This window comes from Hyperolius riggenbachi, chromosome 4 (assembly GCF_040937935.1).
Source record: "Hyperolius riggenbachi isolate aHypRig1 chromosome 4, aHypRig1.pri, whole genome shotgun sequence".
Taxonomy (NCBI): domain Eukaryota; kingdom Metazoa; phylum Chordata; class Amphibia; order Anura; family Hyperoliidae; genus Hyperolius; species Hyperolius riggenbachi.
In genome coordinates, this window is record NC_090649.1 from 457,979,973 (window position 1) to 458,006,686 (window position 26,714).

Consider the following 26,714-nt stretch of genomic DNA (forward strand, 5'->3'; position numbering starts at 1 on the left):
CATTAGCTTTTTGAGAGATATATAATTTAAAGAGAACCTGTACTGAGTAAAATTATTTAAAATAAACACATGAGGAAACTTCAAATGAACATTACATAGTTACCTTGCCATCAGTTCCTCTCAGAAGCTCAACATTTTCTTCTTACAGTGATCCCTTCTAGTTCTGACAACATTTTGTCAGAACTGAAATATATCAATTGCTGTCAATTATATATCAGTTGCTGTCAGTTACAGCTGAGAGGAGAACTGATGAGTCCATGTTTCCCTATGGCTGTTACAGTTTAACAGCGTGCTGACCAGGAAGCTGTTATGGGGTAATGGATATTTTCAAAATGGAGGACAGATAATTCCATTGATCAAAGTGGACAAACAGGACGCAGGAGAGGAAAAATAGATTGAGAAGTAGACTACACAGGAGGTTAGTATGACTTGTGTATGTTTATTTTGACTTTTCATTTTTAGTTCAGGTTTTCTTTAAATGCTAAACACTGAAGCCTAACTGATGCTATAACTGACACTTGGAGCATGGCTATAAAATACACAGCTTTGAACTGAAGCAGGTGAACACAGCAGTGGTTAGTTTGGGGGCTGCCATAGAGCCAAAAGCTGATGCCCAAACCAAGCACCCTGGCGTACAAAGCTGAAACTTCGCATTGCAGTCTACGGCGGCACTTGCAGTAGATGATGGGCCAGACGCTGAGATGAACTGATCTGATTAAAGGACGCCAGATTATAAAAAGGTATAGAAGAAGGAAAATGAGTAGCTGATGCAAGAAAGACACCGGCCTTATTCAATTAACTTTTTATCTAAGGAACTGTTTTCATACCTTATCAATTAAATACTTTTTCTAGCAAGCAAGAAAATACTCAAAATAAGTTTAACTACTTGAAGACCATAGGCTTACACCGCCCTAGTGACCAGGCTATCTTTTTTTACAATTTAGGCCACTGCAGCTATAAGGCCTTGCTGCAGGGCCGTACAACTCAGCACACAAGTGATCCCCCTCCCCCCCTTTCTACCCACCAACAGAGCTTTCTGAATATAGCGAAAAGGGGGAAAAATAAATCGATACATTGCAAAGTAAGAAGTTAAAAAATAGACGAGAGACCAAGAAATGATTGGTATTCACAATGTAATTTGTTCATGTTTGATCCACAATCAGCCTGCTGGTCATCATCTTTACTGCTGGCAGACAATAAAAAAACTAGACAGCGCCAACTGCCATTATTTATAACCACAACTACTAACACTCCAGTATGCGAAGTCCCTGTTCACACATAAATCTGCACATTTCCAGGCCAGTACTGGCTTCTACTCTCAAGTATGTATCAGTATTGTGTCTATTTTACACACCAATAGAATTACATACAAAATTGATACAAAACTGACAGGACAGAACTGGATTTGGAATGTACAAATTTATGTGTGAACACAGCCATAAAAACATGTACAAAACTGACATGACTGGACTGGAAATGTACACCTTTTATGTGTGAATACACCCACAGAAACATATACAAAACTGACAGGACTGGACCAGATTTATGTGTGGACACAGTGATAAAAACATGCAAAACTGATGCCAACTGTGAAAAACTGACAGGACAGGACTGGAAACCTTTTTATGTGTGCCAAGCTTTAAAAGTTGTTTTTTTTTTTACAGATATACATAGGCACAGAGGGAGATTCTGGTTGCTTGGCTGTTGGGAAAAGCCATTATTTTCCACAATGCAATAGGGTTCACAGACAGGAAACTGTCAGGACCATGGTCGTGACATCACATTGTGGGAGGGGTTTCACCACAATATCAACCATACAGACTGATTATCTATTCGAAGAAAGGTAAAGATTTCTCGTGGGAAAGGGGGTATCAGCTACTGATTGGAATGAAGTTAATTCCTTGGTTACAGTTACTATTTTAATATTACCTTCTTTCCTTACTTTTTAGTACCTTTTCAGTGTTATAAGTTATTTTGTAGTTAAAGAGAACCAGAGACGAAGCATCCTCATGTATTTTACCTTATAAATCAGTGGGAACATGACAGTAAACACCTAATCTTGTTTCATTGTTCTCTGTTTAAGCTGACTGTTATCACCTCTGATAAGAATCCCGACTAAGCACTCAGTCTGGCTTTGCTACGGAATGATTATAGCTGAGTCTGTCTTCTCTGGTGTCTTTTCAAGGCCAAGCCTGCCCCCTTGTGGCTCTGCTATAATGACTCAGCTATAATCATTCCCGGCAAAGCCAGACTGAATGCTCAGTCGGGGATTTTATCAGGGCTGATAACAAGCAGGCTGAGCAGTGAAGGATGAAACAGAGAGCAGGGTAGGTGTTTTCTCTAATGTTCCCACTGATATATATGGTAAAATACATGAGGGTGCTTCGTCTCTGGTTCACTTTAAGATAAAAAATGTTCTGGGAGAAAACGCGTGGGAAAAATAACTGAATAGAGGCCCGGGTTGCAGCAACACGTGTGCACCTCCTATTCCGATATTTGATAAAGTCCCTACCCATTCTGAATACTGACATGTTAATCTATTATTACCGGAACTATTCAGGTTTTGTTTAACCTGTTCTAGCTCTTCACAATGGCAGCGCGGCTCCCTCTCTGAACAGAAGCTCAGCTGTGCTGAATATTATCGGCTGTTTCTTTTACTCCCCCAGCTATATAAAATTACACGTTATGATTTATTACGTGGTGTGAAGGAGTTTTATATCACTCTCATAAATCATGTCCTCCACCTATATACCGCCAGAAGGGCTTATTATTTCCTGCTGGGCGTTACACTGGAAGAGGCGGAGGAAACGGGGGCGATCTTGGCGTATTGGGGGGGGGGGGGACACAATAAGAACGCGACTGATTTATGGGCATCATATAGATCTCTGCCTTAACTATAAGAAATAAACTTTTATATTACAGGTTAGCGTTGAATGGGATTCTATATGGCTGAATTAGCATCTCCGGAGGAAGGAAGGATATCCGCGTAAATGCCATATTTTGAATAAAAAATGTATTTAAGTCCCACTGCTGGAGCCGTCGTATTCCAGGAAAATCAGTTGAGATGTATTTAATGCTGAATAGAAATAGCAGCCCCACGCTGATGAAACCCGATAGGTTTAAGAAGTGCTTCCCTACAGGTAGGTAATCTGAGCCCTGGTTTCCCAACACATTGTATGTGTATCCCAGGGGGTTCTTCTTATGCTGGGCATGGGGGGTACCGAACTCGTCACGTTCAATCCAGTATGAGAAGCTTTTAGATTTAAAGAGGAACTGTAATCAAGAATTGAACTTTAGCCCAATCAATAGATGGTACCCCGTTTCCCATGAGAAATCTTCACCTTTTCTCGAATAGATCATACCCTCTATGTGCATATGTATATCTATAAAAAACAACATTTGCCCTATTGTATTGTTAGGGGGTGTGGTTATAGATAATGGCAGTTGGTGCTGTCTATGTTTTTCATGTCTGCCAGTAGTAAAGATGATGACATGCAGGCTGATTGTGAATCAGACAACATGAACACATTACATAGCGAATATCAATCGTTTCTTGATCTCTTTTGTGACAGGCAGTCTATTGGGCCAATCAAAGTGCAAGGATCACATCCTTCAAATCCACAGGACCCCATGGGGCTGAGGGTGGGCTTATAGGCGCGGCCGGTACTTTACAGGGAGCGTGCATAAGTTAGCAGCGCATGCTGTGCTGCACTCCTGCACACAGCGTGCTCCAGGGATTTTTTTTTATAACTCGCGCTGCTCAAACTAAGCTGCGCTGTTTTAGCAGCACAGCTTAGTGAAGCAAGCCCCAGGAGTTCTAATTGTTTCAATGAGGGGAAACTGTTACAAATCTATATTGTGACTAACAGTGGTCTAGAAATAAGTCTGGGAGACATAACACATTACTGAGTTAAAGAGAAACCGTGACCAAGAATTGAACTTCATCCCAATCAGTAGCTGATACCCCCTTTCCCATGAGAAATCTTTCCCTTTTCTCAAACGGATCATCAGGGGGCTCTGTATGGCTGATATTTTGTTCAAACCCCTCCCACAAGAAACTCTGAGGACCATGGTACTCCTGGCAGTTTCCTGTCTGTGAACCTTGTTGCATTGTGGGAAATAACTTTATACATCTGGGTCCAAATGCCAAAACAGCATGCAGCAGCTACATCACCTGCCAGCAGTAAAAATGTCACCATGTGATAAATGTCAGAATGTAAATCAGGGATTTAAAATGTTTTATTATGGGCAAACAAACACTGACTAAATCATTTATACATAATTATTGTAAAAATGAAGCACTTTTGTTAATACATTATTTTCACTGGAGTTCCTCTTTAAAGGGACTTCGAGCAGTACAGAAACTATGGAAAGATGCATATCATTTTAAAGCTCTCTTTCTCCTCTTTCCAATGGTATATACGCCTTTTAGTTTTCGCTATTTTCGCAATTGAAATTGCCGCGGACGCAATTTCGATCGCGAAAATAGAGAAAACTAAAAGGCATAGGGTGACGATTTGGGTGTCACCAGAAAGAGGAGAAAGAGAGCTTTAAAATGATATCCATCTTTCCATAGTTACTTGTATTACACAGGACGACACTTTCCCCAGTGTCAGCAGCTCCATTCAGCAGAATGGAGCTGCTGACTTTAGGAAAAAGTCGCCCTGTGTAATACAATGTAACTATGGAAAGATGGATATCATTTTAAAGCTCTCTTTCTCCTCCCTCTTTCTGGCGACACCTAAATCGTCGCCCTACGCCTTTTAGTTTTCTCTATTTTTGGCCGCGGCAATTTCAATCGCGAAAATAGCGAAAACTAAAATCCGTAGGGCGGCACTTTATATCGCATTGGAAAGAGGAGAAAGAGAGCTTTAAAATGATATGCATCTTTCCATAGTTTCTGCACTGCTCGAAGTCCCTTTAAGCTCCCTAAATAAGTTGGTGGTTATAAATTGCATAGAAGCTTTCAATTGGGGCAAAATGTGGGGTGCCAATTGATAGCTCCTATACAATTATTTAGAAAGAAGAAACACCTTATTGAGTTAAGCTTTCTAAATAAGTTAGTTACCCTATATTGTATAGGAATTATCAAAGGGGGGCTCAGAAGAATTAGAATCTTTCATTTTGCCAAGCACGACTGGGTTGTGCCCGGAATTGGTTTTGGCAGGTACAGGGCTAATGTGAAACAGGACATACAATACAGACAATTATAAAGAATACAGCAGATAAGCATAACAAAAACATCGAGTTGACCGCTGATTTTGTCAAGTGTGAGGCGAGTCCATAGAGTTCAGAGTTGACAGCTGAAGGGAAGAAGCTGTTCCTGTGTCTTGTGGTCCTGGTGTAGATGGACCGGAGTCTCCGGCCCGAGGGAAGCTAGCTGAAGAAGCGGAACCCAGGGTGAGATGGGTACTTGATAATCCTCAGAGCTCTGGAGCGCAGTCTGGAGTTAAAAAGTTGATCCAGGGAGGGAAGAGGTTTCCCAATGATCCTTTCCACTGATCTTATGACCCTCTGTAGTTTTAGTCTGTCGATGGCGGAGGAGCCAGCATACCAGACCAAGATGGAGGAGCAGAGTACAGATTGAATCGTGGCGGTGTAGAAGCTCATCAGAAGTTCCTGGGCCATGCCGAACTTCTTCAGTTGGCAGAGGAAAAATAGTCTCTGCTGGGCTTCTTTCTGGGTGGAGGTCGTGTTGACTTTCCAAGTAAGGTCCTTGGAAATTGTAGTTCCTAGGAGGCGTGTACAGGGGTCGATTTCAACTTCCTTGCCATCAATACAGATTCGAGGTGGGGTGGGTGCATGCCTTCTAAAGTCAACAATCAGCTCAACATTTTTTACAGTGTTGGGGACTAGGCCGTGGTGTAGGCCTCCCTACACCACTGGCAAATTCTGTCAACCTGGTGAAGGTACTTCTGCTCATCATTCCCAGAGATGAGGCCCATTATAGTGGTGTCATCAGCGAACTTGATAACTCAAAAGCTGGCCTAGAGTAGGAGAAAGTCTAAATCCAGCATTGCACATTAGTATACGGGAACGCATCTCTTTTACGGTTTTGCTTCTAGTAATTCTTTTATTTGCATTACACTAATAAACTGTGTATTTTAAACGCGACACGTCCTCTTTGAATTCCAGGAGTTCAATTTGCCTCTAGTTGTTTTGCTTCTACAATTCCCACAATGCACTGCTGGCCGGGTCGATGGAGCTGCAACTTCTTAAAACATCGTTGAAGATAAATGCTAAGCAAGTTGTTTGAAAAGAAAGTTTCATCTATTTTCCTTGGGAATTTCTTTTGAGCTCAGATATCGATTTGACAAAGGCCTCTTTGCCTTCCTTCTTTCGTCTCATTTTAATTGTTCTTCCCTCCTTTGTATTGGCCTATTTGTCTGTGTGAAGGTAGGCTTTACTTTATTTGCCTTTGTGCTTTTCTTTCCAGTTTTTGATCATTCCGGTTTGTTTGATTTTAAGGTTATCATGAACCATTAAAAAAAGAAAATACAACCTCCAGCCTTCATCCAGTTTTGATGCTCCTTTTTTGGTCTACCAACCAATAATAAAGCTATATAAAAAAAAAACTGCCATCTTGTACCGCTGGGGTCTCGGTTCAAAATTGGGCTACTATTTGTTTGGAATTTGTATGTTCTGCTTCTGTTTGTGAAAGTTTCCTACGGCCATTCCACTTTCTCCCCACTTACCAAAATCGTACTGATGAGTGAATTAGCCCATCGCCCCCCCCCCCCCCCCATCAAACAAAAAAAATAAAGTTCCTAAACCAAGACAGGGACATTAGACTATGACTATGGTAGGGATTAGAATGTAAGCTACTCTGAGGACAGTCAGTGACGTGACTATGTGCTCTGTAAAGTGCTGCAGAAAGTGTCAGGGCTATATAATAATAATAATAATATGGTAGGACATGGTTGATCTTCTCCTAGGAGATAATTTTTTTTCATTTCTGTTTGAAATAACTTTTCAGCACTCTGCATTTGAAAAAGTACCAAAAAGGAGGTGAAAAAGTACTGCATAGTTATTCATGCTTGCTGGTGGCTTTAAGCGGACCCAAACCAAACATTTTTTTTAATTAAAAATATTTAGTTGCACCACTCTGACACATACAAAGATAAATAAACACTCCTTCAAGCCTATGAGCATTTCAGTGCATGCTTTTCATTCGTCTCTTTTCATAGCTAGGGCTATACAGGTGGCAGCCATTAGCAATTCCTCCATTGCTGGACACCATCTACTCCACCAGTTTGCCGGAAAAATCGCGGCAATTTGAAAGGTAGGGAGGGGTTCCTCCAATAAATGTAAAATATTTTATATTTGTCATCATGCAGCTGAAAAAAGGCTGCTATTTATTATTATAATTTAGAAAATAGATTTTATTTCTGAAATCTTGTATTTTTAATTTGGGTCCACTTTAATATCCTCCTTGACGGTATGGACGAGTATATCCGTCCATTACCGCCGGAGGTCGCCGCTCAGGCCCTGCTGGGCCGATTTTTATGAAATAAAAAGCAGCACACGCAGCCGGCACTTTGCCAGCCGCGTGTGCTGCCTGATCGCCGCCGCGAGCAGCGGCGAAAGAGGGTCCCCCCAGCCGCCGAGCCCTGCGCAGCCGGAACAAATAGTTCCGGCCAGCGCTAAGGGCTGGATCGGAGGCGGCTGACGTCAGGACGTCGGCTGACGTCCATGACGTCACTCCGCTCGTCGCTATGGCGACGATATAAGCAAAACAAGGAAGGCTGCTCATTGCAGCCTTCCTTGTTTATTCTGGGCGCCGGAGGCGATCGAAAGAACGCCTCCGGAGCGCCATCTAGTGGCCTGAAAGTTGGCTGCATGAAATAGTTTTTTTTTAATAAAAAAAAAACCCTCCCGCAGCCTCCCTGGCAATTTTAATAGAACGCCAGGGAGGTTTTAACCACTTCAGCCTACAGGGTTGAGATTTTTTTTACATCTGAGCAACTTTTACCTCCCATTCATTTGCCAATAACTTTATCACTACTCATCACAATGAATTGATCTATATCTTATTTTTTTCCACCACCAATTAGGCTTTCTGTGGGTGATACTTTTTGCTGAGAATTAATTTATTCTAAATTCATTTTAACAGGAATATTAAGAAAGAAATGGAAAAAATAATTATTGCTCAGTTTTTGGCCATTATAGTTTGAAATTAATACATGCTACCATAATTAAAACCTAAGTACTTTATTTACCAATTTCTCCCGCTTATTACACCATTTAAATTATGTCCCTATCATAATGTATGGCGCCCATATTTAATTTGGAAATAAAGGTGCATTTTTTCAATTTGCGTCCATCACTATTTAGAAGCCCATAATTTAATAAATCATATTGATATACCGTATATACTCGAGTATAAGCCGACCCGAGTATAAGCCGACCCCCCAACTTTTACCTAAAAAAACAGGGAAAAATGATTGACCCGAGTATAGGCCGAGGGTAGGAAGTGCGGCACCTATTGAGGACCTCCTAGGGACGATCCACCAGGCAACCTGGGGTCTAGTGGGTGTTAAGGGGCCCCTCAGCCTTTTTCTCTGACCAAAAACACTACATCTGCTACCATGCCCGAGTCCCCATTACATCTTAATCCATCTCTGGTCATTACTAATGACCCAATAGGTGACAGGTCTGCAGAAAGTCTATCATTGTTCATCAAAACTACAATGCAAACAGCAGTCCTTGGAACTTTGCATGTTTTTTTCAGTAAAGTTTGTTGATTGTTTTCAGCCTTAAAATTCAATAACCTGCATCCCCCCTGCATGTGAACATGTGTGACATGTGCAGCTGTGCCCCCCTCCCACTCTGCTGGAGCTGCATGCATTGCATTTTCGGCTGTGTTGTTAACCCCCCCCTCCGCAGCTGCGTGTGTTTTCATCACCAGACTGTCCCCCCCCTGGACCTGTGTAAAGCTGTCTGTGCCAGCATGAATCCCCCCTCAGCCACGAATTCAGCTGTCTCCCTCCAGAGCACTGTACTCATCTGTGCACTGCTGCATGTACCCTCCCTCCCCCTTCCCCCGGAGCCAGAGCTGTGTGAAGTTGTATTACCGGGCAACGGGCATATGCAGAGCCCTCACTCCAGGATTCTTCTTCCTCTCGTCTGTCCGTCTCATCTGTATGACACCCTTTAGTGGCTAGTCACATTATGCGCCACTGCAGGGAAACATACAGACCCGGACGGACAGACGAGAGGAAGATGAATCCTGGAGTGAGGGCTCTTCAAATGCCCGGTAATACAGTTTCACAGCGCTCTGGCTGGGGAAGGGGAGGGGGCTGAATTCAGGTGAACACTTAGCTGGAGGGAGAGAAATACCGGGCACAAACAGCTTCCCACATGGCACACAGGTCCAGCGGGTGACAGCGGATCACGTAGCTACAGCGTGGAAGGAGGAAATCATATGCCGGCACAGACAGCACCGCACACAGCTCCGGCGGGGGATGGCACACACCAAACGCAGCTCGGGGGGAAGATGGCGAGACAGCATAATTTAAGACATCACAGTTCCAGCAGGCGGGGGGAGGTAGAGCAGCAAAAGTTAACACAGCGAAAAGGGTAATACACAGCATGCAGCTCCATGGGAGGTAAAGCCAGCACTACTCCAGTTAGTGACTCAAGTATAAGCCGAGACCCCCACTTTTGGGACACTTTTTTGGTCCCAAAAACTCGGCTTATACTCGAGTATATACGGTACTCCTTTGACATGAACATTTAAAAAGTTCAGACCCTTAGGTAACTATTTATGTTTTTTTTTTTTTTTTATTATTGTAATTTTTTATTTTTTTATTAAAACTTGTATGTGGGTATTTTTTGGTGTGGGAGGTAAACAGGGGATTTTAAATGTGTAAAAATGTATTTCTTTAATAAAATGTGGTTTGGAGTGTAGTTTTACTATTTACAGTCAAAAAGTCCTGGAAGCGATCGATCTCGCTCCCAGGAAGAAGACCAGAGCTCAGAAAAGCCGCAGCGTCTGAAGAGCTTTTCTCTGGGGGGTAGGCGATCAATGAAAGGGATCTATAATCCCTTTCATTGATGGCTGGGCTAACGGCCGGCGGCGGGAGCGTGCACGGGGGGGCCCGCGGGAGCACGCGCGACCCACGGGAGTGCGCGCAGCCTAACTGGACGAAAATTTTCATCCAGTTAGGGTGAAGTGGTTAAAGGACAATTGTAGTGAGAAGAATATGGAGGCTGCCATATGTATTTCCTTTTAAACAATACCAGTTGCCTGGCAGCCCTGCTGGTCTATTTGACTGCAGTAGTGTTTGAATCACACCAGAAACAAGGCAGGTAATCTTGTCAGATCTGACAATAATGTCAGAAACACCTGATCTGCTGCATGCTTGTTCAGGGGCTATGGCTAAAAGTAGGCAATTTGCATTGTTTAAAAGGAAATAAATATGGCAGCCTCCATATCCCTCTTGCTGCCGTTGTCCTTTAAAAGGCAGTTCATTGGTCAGGTGTGAAAATATCACCAAGGAGAAAACTTAGGGGAAAAAATTGGATTGGGCCCCTAGTGAGCTAGAATCTTCCCTGACCATATGCAAAGAAAAGACTCCAAAAAAGTAAAAACATCCAACTGACAGTAACACTGTGTATAGCAATATTTCATTTAGAAATGTCACAAGAATTTAATAAGCGGTAATCAAGTGAGAATTGGAAGCCCGATGTTGTGGCAACAATTAGACGCAAGAAAGTAATGTTTCTGCACCTGAGGCTACAGATAAAATGGCGGGCGCGAAGGCTACCCTTTACGGCCCCAATTTGCATAGCGGGTAGCCCCAGCGCCTGCTATTTTATCGGTGGCCTCGGGCGTCTAAATGTCACTTTTTTGTGGCTAATCATGATTTTGTGGCAGGTTGGTGGTTAAAGGGATACTGTAGGGGGGTCGGGGGGAAAATGAGTTGAACTTACCCGGGGCTTCTAACAGTCCCCTGCAGACTTCCTGTGTTGGCGCAGCCACTCCCCAATGCTCTGGCCCCGCCTCCGGTTCACTTCTAGAATTTCAGACTTTAAAGTCTGAAAACCACTGTGCCTGCATTGCTGTGTCCTCGCTCCCGCTGATGTCACCAGGAGCGCAGACCATACTAGGCCTGCGTAGTACGCTCCTGGTGACATCAGCGGGTTCGAGGACATGGCAACGCAGGCGCAGTGGTTTTCAGACTTTAAAGTCTGAAATTCCAGAAGTGAACGGGAGGCGGGGCCGGAGCATTGGAGAGTGGCTGCGCGAGCACAGGATGTCTGCGGGGGACCAATAGAAGCCCCGGGTAAGTTCAACTCATTTTCCCCCGACCCCCGTACAGTATTCCTTTAAGGGTTAGGCACCACAAGAGGGGAGATTAAGACTTAGGCACTATGAGAGGGGAGATTAAGGTTTAGGCACTACCAGGGAGAATTAAGGGATAGGCACCACCAGAGTGGTGATTGGTGGTTTGGAACAACCAGAGGGTGATTAATTAGGCACTACGGGGGGGGGGGGGGGGGGGGTTAAGGGTTAAGCACCATCAGGGGGAATTAAAGGGCAGGTACCACCAGAAGGGGAATTAAGGGTTAGGCATCACCGGAGGGGAGATTAAGGGTTTGGCATAACCAGAGGGGTGGTTAAGGGTTGGGTTAGGCACCACCGGGGTGATTAGGAGTTAGGCACCACCACAGCAATGATTAAGGGTTTGGCATCGGTAAAGAGAGCAGGGGAGTGTTCTGTGTGAAAGTACAGTTAGATTAGCAAAATATCGGTAAAGAATACAGATATTTTACTATTACAATGAAGTAGTAGAATATTGGTAATTATACTGATATTCTACTAGTGGCAAACCCCTGCCCCCATTTTTCCAGCAGCCTTTTTTACATGTATGCCTTTTTACCTACTGTTTGGTGCTTTTTCAATTGCAGAGTACTGAAAAGTTATTTTAAACAGAAGGCACCAAATGTCCTTTTGAATGCGATGTACGTATGTCTTTTTTTGAACCCAAATAAATGAATATGTAACTATGAAAAAATTATCTCCTAGGAGAAAAAGTTAATTGAAGGGCCTTAAAAGTTTGTCACAACCACACTTGGTAAGATGTCACCCATTTCATCTCAGAAGTACTAATGGACAAAGAAAGACCTGGTTTGGGAGATATTTGGGAATATTGATAAGGACATTAGGATTGACTAAGAAGGAAAACCACAATCTGTAGAAGACCTGTTTGCTCGAACGCTGTAATTACAGCGCAGGAGACTTGGGCGCAGCCGGCGCCACCATAGGCCGTAATAGGAATTACGGTTATAGCGGCATTACATTTAAAGAGAACCAGAGATGAAGCACCCTCTTGTATTTTACCTTATAAATCAGTGGGAACATGACAGTAAACACCTAATCTGCTCTTTGTTTCATTGTTCTCTCTTTAATCTGACTGTTATCACCTCTGATAAGAATCCCCGACTGAGCACTCAGTCTAGCTTTGCTACGGAAAGATTATAGCTGAGTCTGTCTTCTCTGGTGTCTTTTCAAGCCCAAGCCTGTCCCCATGTGGCTCTGCTATAATGACTCAGCTATAATTATTCCCTGCAAAGCCAGACTGAATGCTCAGTCCGGGATTCTTATCACAGCTGATAACAGACACTTTTAGCAGTAAGGATGAAACAGAGAGCAGTGTAAGTGTTTTCTCTAATGTTCTTACTGATATATATGGTAAAATACACAAGGGTGCTTCGTCTCTGGTTCACTTTAAGGCACTGTAATTCAGCCTCCAGCAATAGCTGGAAGCCAAATTACATTATTCCCCACTTTCCACGTGGACTTGGAGGGGGAATAGTATATAACGCCGCCGGAACTTGTGCAGCAGCAGGATAAGCCATATACCGGTTGTATCCTGAGCCCATGTGTCCCAGAGGCCAATTCATATGTATGCTGTTTGCTTTAGAGTCACTTTTTAGTTCTGAACTTTCTAATGACATGAAGATGGCATTTTGGTGCCCGACGTAGGGTTCCAAAAAAACATTTCAGATGTTTGCTAATAATAGTGTCCTCCCATCCCAATCTATTGATAAACCTCAGTTTCAGCTGGTTCTCGAATGTAAACCCCTGGATATCAAGAACAATATTTGAAATAAAGCCACAACATTCTCTTGGAAAGATGAAAGGGGAATATAGTCCTCTGTACAGGAACTTTGCAGGTCCTGGGAGAATCCCTTCATGAGTGATGGAGAAAGATAGTCATCAATGAAAAGGACTTGTTCAGCAGTCGCTGTTTTATGTAGACTGTGAAGAATGCAAAACAAAAGTTTGCCTTCTTAAAATAGAAGGTAATTTGCGCTTGCGCAAATGCAGGTAAATGGTACACACTGCCCGCTACAAACGCTCCCATTCACTTGAATGGGAGCATTTAGTGTCGAGTTCCAGACGCTGGCAGTAAATGCCTGCGAAGCATCTATGTGAAACGGCTCTGAAACAGAAGGAATTTACAATTATTCAGGTTGGAGTGAGCATATGTCTCCCACAATGCATCACTGCTGAATATGCAAATCATCCTTTGTTGTCCCTGTAAGCTAACCCACACCTCCAGAACCTCTGGAATGCAATGATGCGTCAGGTTGTGAATTGTACAGAGCCATAATAATCCAACATGCACACATTTCAGATTAGCTGATCCTCATCATTGCATGGCATGGATTAATGTGGCTCTATGGAGTAGGAAACACCCAATGTTACAGACTACCCAGAAAGCTCATGGTGAACCAGAACTCCTTGGAGTTTTTCGACAAACCTCCTAGCATGTAGATCGGTAAGTCCCTCTCCTCACCAATAAATTCAGTAAAGATGGGAGGAAACAGTGAGAAGGGGGAGGGAAGGAAGGATGGATGAGTAGTTGAGTTGGTCTTGCATGGATGGGTCAGTGCTGGTCGTAATGGAAAAATCTACGTTTACGGATCATTACGCTTAATTTTACGCTATTACGCATTACGCAATTACGGTTATGGCGTAGGAAATTATCTACGGTTCATCACTGTAATTACGCGTTAACTTACACAGTTACGCGTAAGGATACCGTAATGTAGGCGCTTACACTACGATGTTACACGTAGTGCCGTAATACCCATTAATGCGTATTTTTTGACGCATACGGGCGATGTGTTCGCAATAGCCATCAATGTGACAGCTATTGCGTACACATCATTCATATGCGTCAAAACGTACGCTTATATACTGAAGGGCGGGAGAAGATACTATCGGTTGCTTAGGATGTTGACTGATTGGCTACTCTTAGAAAAGGGGAGTTTTTACGTTAGTAACTACGCGTAAAATTATGCGTAAGTCTTCGTAAAATGACGCATACCTAGCAATAGACAGTGTAATTATGATACCACTTAACTCCTTACGTGTAAATAATTACGCGTAAGACCGTAAGTTACGCGTAGCGCTTACGCGTAAATTTACATTGAATTACGATGCGTAATTACGCTCATGCGTAATTTCGGCCCAGCACTGGGATGGGTGATATGAAGCATGGATGGACAAGTAGAGATGGATGGATGTTTGGAAAGGTGGAGATGGGTGGATAGATAGATGGATGTATTTACATGTGGGGATGGATGGATAAATGTAAGGACAGCTAGCTGTGGATGGATGGTCAGACAAGTGAGGATGAAGGATGGGTGGATAGACAAAAAAGTGGGTTGGATGGGCATATGTATGGATGGATAAAATGGAATGGGCGGATGCATGGATTGATGGAGGGTAGTAGAGATGGGGTGATGGACAGAAGGAAGGATGGGTAAGTAGATGGATAAGTGGGTGGGGGGTGGATGTACATATGTGTCAGGATCTCTCTTGTAGCATGTCCTGTTGGTTTCAGTGAAACTGCAACCAGGCAGTTCTGATTTCTCTGCATGCATTCAGTTGCATATCTGTGTCATTGCCAGCCATCTGCAATCACTCTGCGGTTCAAAGCAGCTCAAAATGCTGTCATGAATTCACCTATGAATTGTTGCAGCTGAGCTGCAGCCAGACAGTGCTGAATTCCCTGCATGCATATTGCTGCAAAATGTTGTATGCATTTGTAATGAGAGTCCTATGCATCTGCAATCAGCCTGCAGCCTCCAACCAGAGTAACACAGGATTGAGTGATTACCATTCAGCTGTGTTGGAATTTGCATGCCTGCTCTCATTGGGTGATGTTTATATAAAAACCTCTTTCTCCATTGTAATCTTGCCTGTCATAGCATTCAGCTTTGCCATAGCTGTTCGCTGGGTCCCATGTTTCAATTGTGAATGGCCTTGCCTTGCTTGTGGATGGTTGCTGTTCCTGTGTGGGCAAACAGCAGAGTCCTTCCAGTCCTACTAGTCCGGACATAACCATCACTGCGGTGGTAAATGGTTAGTGCTCCTGCTACTTCTGATCCTATGGACTTCATAGTCTTTCCAGTCCTGCTAGTCTGGATGTAGCCATCACTGCAGTAGTGATTGGCTAGCGATCCTGCTAGTTCTGATCCTGTGGACGTGACTATAGCAGGAAAAATTGCAAAAATCTATTAACCCTTCGCACTCTCGCATGCAGATGTTCAAACAAATGCATTCACAGATTCACTCATCCAGGCACAACGGTCATCCCTACAGCTAAGTTAAAAGCCAGGGTTTTAGCTCACAGAAGAATGCACCCTTATGCCTAGTCACCTATACTGCGCAGAAGTACCCAGGTATAGCAGGGGTTGCTATTAGTTACACTCCTTGTTCTGTCTTGTTTGTGTGAATGTTTGTTATTTCTGCGGTAGCGATTAGATTGGCAAACATTCCTTCCTGTCTGTGTGTTTGTCTGTCCTTGCCTTCTTCAGTGTTGTGGATATCAGAAGCTCAGAGCTGCGGTCGATCTGAGCAACCATTGTGTCTCGTTTATTGTGGCGGTTATCGGAAGCTCAGAGCTGCGGTCGCTCTGAGCAATCTTGCTCCCTGTCTCTAGTCCACTGCTCCTGCTGTGATCTGTGTAGTCTCCTCCACAAATACATCCCGCACTATTACCTGATGTTACACAGCCACATTTGTCTAGCTTAGTAGGCTCTGGTAGTACTCCTGTCTTCCTGGCCTCAGCCTCTATACCTTGCATGCTGAAGTCCTGCGGGTTAACCATAGTCGGGTAGGCGTACTGGTCTCCCGTTAATGCGGGGGCTTGGTGTATAGGTGAAGAGCGTGGTATTAGATTGGGTTATAGAGGCTGAAGGAAGGCGAGAGATCTGCCAGGCCTTACATTATGAGTATGGATGGATAAATGGATGGGCGAACGGAATGAACAATGGATAAAGGATGGACCAAATGGTGTGGGTTGATGAATGGATTGGTTGGGGTACAGATTGATAGGTGGATGAGTGGAAGTACGGATGGATGGGAGAGTAGGAGTACAGATGGATGGAAGTATAAATTGCTGGAAGGATGAATGAATAGAGAGATGAATGGATGGATGGGTAAATGGATGGATGAATAGATGAATGGATGTATCGCTAAATGGATGTATGACTGGATGAAGGGGATAGATGGATGAAGGGAATGGATGTAGAGATGGATAGAGTTGGAATACAGGCAGGTGGATGGAGATGGGATTAATGAGTAGGTGGATTAATCTAATATGTGTACATGAATTCTGTAATTAAACATGAATCCATTATAATTTGTTAATTCTGACCCATTGGATTTACTCTTATTTGTGGCCAGAAACATATTAGAGTGTGCAGCAGCTGTGATAGTGAGCATTGTTTAGATAATAAATAGATATAATTACTGCACAGTTATAATATGTTGTATATTTGGATTAGCTTTAACCATCTCGGGTAGACAGTCGGAGGACTGGTTCAGAGGTGTAAGAAGACGGATAGCGAGAGAGGCAGGGAAATAGAGCTAGGGGGGCAAGAGATATTGAGATGGAGGAGGAGTGGAGGGAATGTATGGAAACAGAAGGAGAAACGAAGAGAGAGGCAGGCAGAGGAGAGCGAGGCGGCGGGACACCGAGAGATGAAGATGAAGCCGATTAACCAGACAGTGGCGTAATAATAACTCATGACTTTTTCGTTTTCAGAATTTAAGGGTATTAAATGAACACATTAAAAGTTATTAAACTCATCCATTCTTTTCAGGATCTCCCTTTCCAATGAGCAATTGTTGCACTTTGCAAAGCCGTCTTGCCATTTTTTACAGCTTAAATGTAGTTAACATTTCTAATTGTCAGGATTTTTCTTGCTGTATCCTCGGCGGGGTAATTAATTATGAGCGATATTCCTTGTGCGGTGTTTATGAGATACATTGCCCATCGGAGGAAGGGAGGGAGGGGAGGAGGGAAGGGGAGGGAGGCGCGAGCTTGCAGTAAATGCTCGATTCTCATACAGATTATTTTCCTTGTCTGATATAGCAGTGGAGGGAGCAATCAATCAGGTTACGGCATTACGGCAGCAGATGAACACTGACGGCTTCATAGAAGAAGCTGCATTTGGCAAAGTGTCCTCGTTTTTTTCTTGTAATGGTGTCACTGTGACTATGAGGATGACCCAGATATATCTGGTGTGACCCACATACCACGGCAGACCAAAAAGTCAATCTTCAAGCCCATGGGCAGTAAAATTTTGTTTTGCCCTTCTCTCCAACAAAATGAAGGACTCCTAACTCAAGCTCCATAACCTATTTAGATAAGCAGTGGATTTCCCTGAAACTCAGGACCCGTTCTCACTTGAGCGGAAATTGCGTGATTCCCGCTCTAGGCAAAACGCTAGCGGTTTTTACAAAAACGCTACAACATGTAACACATGACAGTGTTCTCATTGCCGCGTCAACTGCAAACGTGTTACATGCAGCGGTTTGCCGGCGGTTCGCAATTATCGTTCGCGTTTAGCATGCATAGCACCGCTAATTGCGATCGCTCCAAAACCGCCGCAGTGTCCAGTGATTTTTCCGCGTAATCGCGGGAAAATCACTCCCGCAATAGATGTGAATGGGCCCTTATACACTAGAGTCCTGGTTATCCAGAACGCAACTAACCAGCAGTCTCAACCAACCAGAACTAATCGCCAGCAGTGCTCACAGTGGTGAAGGCCAACTTCTTGGGCTTTTCGTGGGATCTGCTGTGCGTCAAAACTGGGTTCCACAGCCCCCCCCAAGGTTAATATATTTTCAATTACTGTATTTTAAAGGAAACCAGAAACGATATGAAATAAAAGTTTTATACATACCTGATCGCTCCCACACCGCCATCCTCAGCCTTCTGTATCGCCAGTACCGGGTCCCATAACTTTGGCCAGGCGCGGCCAGTCTGCACAAGAGACGTGTGCTCACTATGTATCTCTCCGGCAGCCACTGGAGAGATACGGAGAGAGCGTACTTCTCTTGCGCAGACTGGGCGAAGTTACGGTACTGGAGCAGGAGAAGGCAGAGGACGGTGGCGTGGGAGCAATCCGTGCGCATGTGGCTGGAGGAAGTCCCAGGTATGTATAAAACTTTTATTTGATATCATCTCTGGTACACTTTAACATTTAATACAGAGTTCATGGTATGTATATAGAGTGGGTTATAGTACTGTATTAGCTAGCCCTATGTTTAACATGGAGACTCAAGCAACCAGAAGCACACTTATCTGGCATCAACCGATCCCCATGGGTGGTGAGTAATCATGACTCTACTGTATGATGACATCATGCAGGAGCTTTTAGCACAGGATCTAAGGTCTTCTGTAAGGAGGTCCACCATGGTCATCACCGTCACCTCCTGTAGTCAGTTCTGGGATGATCCCTTTTCTTGTACTGCACCATTACAGCCAACAAGCTCTCATTCCTGCTCTCTGCACTGAGGGAGGTACAAGGCTACAATGGGAAGGTGTAGCTTCATGGGACTGGTGACTTGTTCCTGGCCGCAGGAGATTGTGGGAGGGGCAGGCAATCTACTGCTCATCTTTTCCCCCATTCTGCCTGCAGAAAGGAATTTAAGACCACAGAAAGGAGCAGCATCAAATCAGTGGGGAAAGTTGGGGGGGGGGGGGGGGGGGGCTAGAGGGAGAAATGCAGTATTCTAAGAGAAGAGTTGATGTAAGTCTCAAAGTTGAGGATTCCTGTAGGTGAGTATGTAAGACATTTTTGTGAAGTGGAGGGGGGTTTATTTAAGAATACAGTAGTAAGGTAGGGAAGTCCTAAATTAAAGCTTTCAAGAAAACTTGCGTGCTTATCTGACAGGTTCATATGCAAAGCACTGCCTCTCCCTGCATGCCCCTTGCCCAGTGGCGTACTTCCTGCTAGACAGGAAGTACATCACTGGGATTCTCGGGTTTCCCCTGTCGTATTCCCGTCATTCCGTGCATACACACAGCCCCGCCCCTGCCAACATCGACTGACATTACTTCTAGTACGTGGTTCTGCTTCAAGTGTGAAACCCATGGAAAGACCTGTTTTTGTTATCAACTATAGTGCTGAGTTTCGAGACATAAAATGTATTATTGAGAGGTTTTTACCCATCCTGGAAGGGGACAGTGACATACGTCCTTTTTTACAGCAAGGCGTAAGCTTTGCTAGTAGACGTGCCCGTACATTGGGTAATATGTTATCCCCTAGCCTTTTTAACACCAACAGGGATACCACCACTTGGCTCTCTAGTAAAGGGTCATATAGGTGTGCACTCTCCACATGTCATTACTGCATAGTACATACCAATACTCAAATGGTTAGGTCACTTACAACCGGTTATGAGTCCCCTCTAAAACATTTTATCAACTGTAACACTAAAAATGTTAAAAATGTTATCAATCTGGTTACCTGCACTTCATGCTCTTTACAATATGTGGGATGCACCACCAGACCTCTAAAAGCCAGGATAGCGGAACATTATTTAGGAGCGTCCTGGTCCACCAGGAACATCTCTAATGTAGCTAAGCATTTTCGGGAGGTACATGGTGGTGACATGTCCGGTTTTGCATTCCAGGCTATTGAGAGGGTCTTCCTACCAAAGAGAGGTGGTGACCTACTATCAATTATTCGGAAAAGGGAGGCTCTATGGATATTCCGTCTTGGAACTAGAGTCCCCAAAGGTTTGAACGCAAGGTGGGACTTGGCTTTAGTGACAGCATAATTGTATTGGCAACTATATTAACTATTTTTCACTGTTGTATTATAGTGTGCATTTGAGTCCTCAGATGTTTTCTTTTATATATGATCATATTTTCCACTTGCTGTTCCTGTATTTGTTTTTAAATTTCTTGCTTTAATTTATTTTGTGTGGTTTTAGATACCAACTTATGCATGTACAGGTGCTGACCACCGTGTGTATGGAGGCTGACATTTGTTTCGACTCCTCCTCTAGTAGGAGTGGTCAGTGCCCCACCCCGGTTGGTCAACACCTATTTAAAAACATTTGAGACCGTTTGTGATTTTAGCTATGATTAAGGGCATAATTTGGCCCGAAACATGTCAGCTATGCTTCCACTGATATGAGGATACGTCCTGAATAAAGAATTTGAGCTTTTTCTAGAGACATTGTTGCGGATCCCTCCATCTCTATTGTTTATCTTATCTGGACTGAGCAACCTAGGGTCCAGCACTGTCTCTATTAGTCTGCAGTGCAGCGGTGTACCCTCTCCTTTATCCATTTGACATTACTTCCACCGCAGCGGCGTCGCCATGAAAGTCTGACGGTAACGCGGGAGGACAAATGGGGGACAAAGGAGGACACATGGGAGAGACATGGGGGCCACATGTGGAATACAAGAAGACACGTGGGAGACATGGGGACACAGGAGGGAGACATGGGGACACAGGAGGGAGACATGGGGTCACAGGGGGACACATTGGAGACACAGGAGGGAGACATGGGGACACAGGAGGGAGACATGGGGGACAAAGGAGGACACATGGGAGAGACATGGGGGACACATGTGGAATACAAGAAGACACGTGGGAGACATGGGGACACAGGAGGGAGACATGGGGACACAGGAGGGAGACATGGGGTCACAGGGGGACACATTGGAGACACATGAGGGAGACATGGGGACACAGGAGGGAGACATGGGGGACAAATGAGGACACATGGGAGAGACATGGGGGACACATGTGGAATACAAGAAGACACGTGGGAGACATGGGGACACAGGAGGGAGACATGGGGACACGAGGACAACATTGAGGACACAGGAGGGAGACATGGGGTCACAGAGGGACACATTGGGGACACAGGAGGGAGACATGGGGACACAGGAGGACACATTGGGGACACAGGAGGGAGACATGGGGACCCAGGAGGACCCCATTTGGGGTAGAACATGTACTTATGGAACATGGATGCACCAGGTTTAGTTTATATATTTTTCCCCTGGTTTTTGCCTTCTAAACCTGGGTGCGTCTTATGGTCGAGAGCATCATATACGGCGGCAAATACGGTAAATGCCGCCGTATAAGATATCCTTATGTATATTACATGTATACACTCATAAAGTTTTTGAAATATTAATAAAGTTTAAAAAAAAAAAGAAAGAGAAAAGGAAATGCAGTTAGATTGTTGAACTCACAATTATCGCTGAAATCATCCACGAGTATAATTTCATAGATAAGATGCATAGGTGTTCTGTTCAGCACACTGCAAGGACAAGGAAAGAGAAAACACAACATCAGTGGTTATTTTATACCAGCATCATGTATCAGCAACACACACTGTCCACCCGCGCATTACCACAACTTCTACTCAAACACGCCCGGCTAAAGATACATTCACTGCTGCCGGCCGCTGGGTTATGGACTGTGAAAGTCTGGCGGATCCCAGAAAAGCATCTGGTCGCTTAACGCCAATTCCAGCAGATGTAAGCGGAGCTAAATGGACAAATGTGCAGTCAATTTTTATGTCAAATAAGGACACAATCTGCAGCCAATTAGGGCTCAGAGAAATTTCCCTACAGGAAATAAAAAAAAAGGTTTGTGACAAGGTCTGAGATGAAAGGCTTACTCTGCCAAATCTTTTGAGGAACATCAGAGGCATAACTAGAGGGGAGCTGCCCCTGCGATTGCAGAGGGGCCCAGAGCTTTGGGAGGCCCCAACTTCTAATCTTCCCTTCCTCAGGGGACTATACTTCAGACCTGTGTTTTTGTGGCTGCACTTGTTATGGGTGTGAAGATCATGATTGCTACACTTGTTTTATGACCCTTGTGAGATGGACCACAAGGCCGTGACGGGCACCAAGGGAAGACAAGGGAAGGGGTGTGAGTATTGGGGGGGGGCATGAAAGCTTTTATGGGGGTTCCATAAATTGTAGTTACGCCACTGAGGAGCATGATAGTGAAGGCAGTTTGGTGAGGGATCAAACACCTGCTTTTGATTTGGGATTTGTGGGGTCAAGAACCCCTGAAATACTCAATATGGGGTGTGCTGTTTGACTGCTGAAACGCACCACGTGACGTCTGTGCCATTCAACTTTATGATCCCCCCACTGCAAACTCATCTTTCCCACTTCCACAGGCTTATTATTCTGAATGTCCAAGCTACCTCCGTCGCCTTTTTGGGTGCCACATTTTGTCACCATTCCTGAAGCATTCAGATGACCCATCCAGCTCTCCGTGGTCTGGGGGTAGTGAAGTCAGCGTGACACTGGAAGAGGTTTTGGCGGACAAGTCGGGCAGACGGTAAAACAGGATTTGGTTAAGGAAGGAAAAGGTGAGCGGGCTGGTGCGGTTCGGTGTGCAAACCCATGTTTGAGCTGGGATTTGTAGATTTGGAAACCAGTCCTCATTAAAGGCACTCAAGTCACCAGAGTACCAAATGTTCAATTCCTCGGTACAACCATCACCAAATGCCAAAAGAAAGCTCAGCTGTTTTTGTTGTTCTTCCTGAAACAGCTGAGGAAGTTTAGTATGTCGCAGGAGCTGCTGACCAATTTCTACACTACCACCATTGAGTCTATCCTCTTGCTTCTCTATTATCGTCTGGTATGCAGGCACAACTGCTAGCTAGAAGTACAAACTCCAAAAGGTGATCAACGCTGCGAAAAGGATTATTGGGACACCCCTACCACCGCTGGACCTCCTCCACACATTTAGGCTAAGTACCAGGGCCAACCGGATCATGCATGATCCATACCACCCTGGCAGTCGTTTCTTCATCCACCTTCCTTCAGGCCATCACTTCAGAACCATCCCCACAAAAACCTCCAGGCACAGGAACACCTTCTTCCCCCAAGCAGTCCTACTTCTGAGCTGGAGCCTCTTTCACAGCTAAACCTCTTAGCATTACTGATTATCATTATGTCTGTATTCTGTGTTCATTATTTACTGTATGTAAACTTGCACTATGCCCAGTGCTGAGGGAGTACCAAAAACGATTCTGAATGTGACACTGTCGACCAAACCTGATTCTGATAAAAGCCAGCTCGCAGGTTCACCGGTCAACCAGCGAATCGCTCGCAAGAAGTTTACCCCATCAAGTTCATCTGCAAACCCCACTGTACTAAGTTCACCCAACACTAATTTCAAACTTTGGAACTGATTTTTCTGACTTTTCTTACAACAAACAACAACAACAAACACAGAACATTTATATCGCGCTTTTCTCCTGGCGGACTCAAAGCGTCAGAGCTGCAGCCACTAGGACGCGTGCTATAGGCAGTAGCAGTGTTAGGGAGTCTTGCCCAAGGTCCCCTACTGAATAAGTCCTGGCTTACTGAACAGGCAGAGCCAAGATTCAAACCCAGGTCGCCTGTGTCAGAGGCAGAGCCCTTAACCATTACACTATCCAGCCACTTACAAATTATCAGTACATTTTCATAATTTAAAATAAATTGTTGCTAGCTAACTTACTTTTCCTACCTTATTTTTAGTACTTTTATGTGGTGGAAAACACAGATAAGAGATCATTCTTGCATATTATCCTCAGTTGTCATTCAAATTGTGTTATTTCAAAAAACGTGTCAATAAAGCTTGTCTAAATAAATGAGGGAATCCTGTATCAAATTTTTTATTTCACATTTCCTGAATCCAAAAATAAAAAAAGAAATACAAAAAGCCGATAATAATAATATTAAACTGAATAAACAAAAAAACAAAACAAAACAAAAAAACATGACAACACATTTTCTGCAAGACCTCTGGTTTCTCACTGCTTGGCTTTCCCGCAGAATCAATTTGCAATTTCATTTTCCCGGCTTGAGTTAAATAACTCTCACTTTGCCTATTCACAGCCTCCGCGTAAGATAAGTGAAACATTAATTGTCCTGAATCACAAAGCCGGAAAGGCTGCTAAAATAGGCCATTTCCCTTATCCGCTTCCTGTAGAACAGCGCGGTGATAAGCCCTACGCTGAGTTGTCCTTAATTTCGAAGCAGGGAAATAATCGTGTACAGTCACGGGCGATAAGGAAACCTTTTGTGTCCGGGCTTTGAATACCTGCTCTTTCCAAAACACGCCATTATCAGTCTCCTGGAGATAACAGAAATGGCTGCGGCAGCCCAATGGGGAGACTCGTTTAAATGATCAGGGGGAGCTAATTAGGCGGTCGGAATGTGTGACGCCGGTTATAACGTGACAGAGATGGAGCGGAGGAAAGGAAGAATCGGCCACGGTAGAGAGATATTTCAGGAAAACGAAAAGGTTAATGCTAGAGGCCTGTTTCCGGGCTCAGATCCAAATATACCAGCTAATAGCTTTAGTAATCAGAGTGATCGAATGTTCACTTTATTGTGTGAAATAAAGATTCTGCTGCTAAAAAAGAAATAAATGTCTTTCTTGAAAGTCTGATAACATAAGCAGCAGACTACAGAGGATGAGTTTCCGATTTGGTAAGTGGGAGCTTCTGTTTCTCAGTTTGCATCATTCCATACTTTAGACTGTAAGGGGTGTGGCAAAGACTGAATCTGTCTGAAGACTGCAGAATATAGCAGTGACAGTCTGTCAGACAGGAAGTTGTCAGTGTCTGCTCTCCTGATCAGGAATTTTACAAGTGATTTATCTGACATCAGCTGATGAGGAAGCTCATAGACAGACAAAATCAAGCTCTGCACAGAGCTAGGGAAATTTTGTGTGTGGAGTGGGGATTTAAAGTGAACCTGAACTGAGTAAAATGATTTAAAATAAACACATTATGTACCTGCAAATGAATATTACATACTTACCCCTCTGTCAGTTCCTCTCAGAAGCTCACCATTTTCTTCTCACGATTCCTTCTAGTCCTGACAAGATATTGTCAGAACTGAAATAGATCAGTTGCTGTCAGGTATATATCAGTTGTTTGTGTGTGTTGAATATATCAGTTGCTGTCAGTTATAACTGAAAGGACAACGAATGAGCAAGGTAATGTCCATGTTTCCCGATGGCTCAAGTGGGTGATATTACAGTTTAACAGTGTTCTGACCAGGAAGCTGTTATGAGGTAATGGCAAATTTGGAGGATGGAGAATTCCATCGACCACAGTGGACAAGCAGGATGCAGGAGAGTAGAAAGAGATTGATGAGTGGACTTTGTGGGAAGTAAGTATGATGCGATCATGTTTATTTTGACTTTTCCAGTCCAGGTTTGCTTTAACTTCCAACTTTATTATTATTATTATTTTAAAAGACCACTATCGTGGAAAAAGTGGGCATTTAAAGTGAACCAGAGACGAAGCACCCTCATGGGCTCGATTTACAAAACGGTGCTAACTTTAGCACTGGCCCTTAGCACGTCTAAACTCAGTTTAAATGTGAGAAGTAGTGATCGTGCGCAAAGTACCGCATGCAAAGTTTTGCGCGCGCACTGCACAGAGAGCAGGGTGCTCCGCACGAAGTGCCCACTAAAGCCTATGGGACTTAGCGCGCGCATAGGACTTTGCGCGTGCAAAATTTTGTGAGTGGTACTTAGCGCGCGATCTGATTGAGAAAACCGGTGCTAACCTACTTAGCACCCTGGTTAGCACGCCTAAGCAGTCTGCTCGTTATCAGCCCTGATAAAATCCCCGACTGAGCATTCAGTCTGCCTTTGCTATAATGACTCAGCTATAATGATTCCTGAGCAGAGACAGAAGGGGGCAGGCTTGGGCTTGAAAAGACACCAGAAAACACAGACTCCGCTATAAAAATTCCTGAGCAAAGCCAGACTGAATGCTCAGTCAGGGATTTTATCAGGGCTGATAACAAGCAGGCTGAGCAGTGAAGGATGAAACAGAGAGCAGGGTAGGTGTTTTCTATAATGTTCGCCACTGATATATATGGTAAAATACATGAGGGTGCTTCCTCTCTGGTTCACTTTAAAATCTGACAGAACTGACAGGTTTTGGGCTAGTCCATCTCCGCATAGGGAATTCTCAGGGTTTTCTTTGTTTTCAACAGCATTTCCTGAACAGCAGTTTAACTGTCAAAACAGTAAGATACCAGTCAGCCTCCCTACTCACTTGCACACTATTTTGTTTGTATTAGACTTTGCAACTGCTGATCAGGAAATGCTGTTGAAAACAAAGAAAACCCTGAGAATCCCCCATGAAGAAATGGACTGGCCCAAAACTTGTCGGTTCTGTCAGATATTAATTGCCTACTTTTTTACGATAGTGGAACTTTAAGTGTTGTACAAACAGGAAAGGAGATAGAATAGAGATAGAACTTTTTAGGTATTACATTGATGTTCTGTGTCCCTAACTGTGAGAATTTTCCTTTCTTCCTGTCTAGATAGGAAGTGCATAAAAGAGCATGGAAAAGTTGTCTCAATGGCTAATCTCTATTACTCTCCCTCATTTTGTGTCC

The 26,714-nt window shown here is 44.0% G+C and overlaps 1 protein-coding gene across 2 annotated transcripts in view; it reads right to left on the reverse strand.

The window, feature by feature from the left end:
- GALNT14 (polypeptide N-acetylgalactosaminyltransferase 14) overlaps positions 1-26,714 on the reverse strand; it is a 518,272-nt gene that overhangs the window by 114,706 nt on the left and 376,852 nt on the right. For both annotated transcript variants that reach the window (XM_068232789.1, XM_068232790.1), the window contains exon 4: positions 21,531-21,598. In XM_068232789.1, the coding sequence (XP_068088890.1) occupies positions 21,531-21,598 (68 nt within the window). The remainder of the gene's footprint in view (positions 1-21,530; positions 21,599-26,714) is intronic.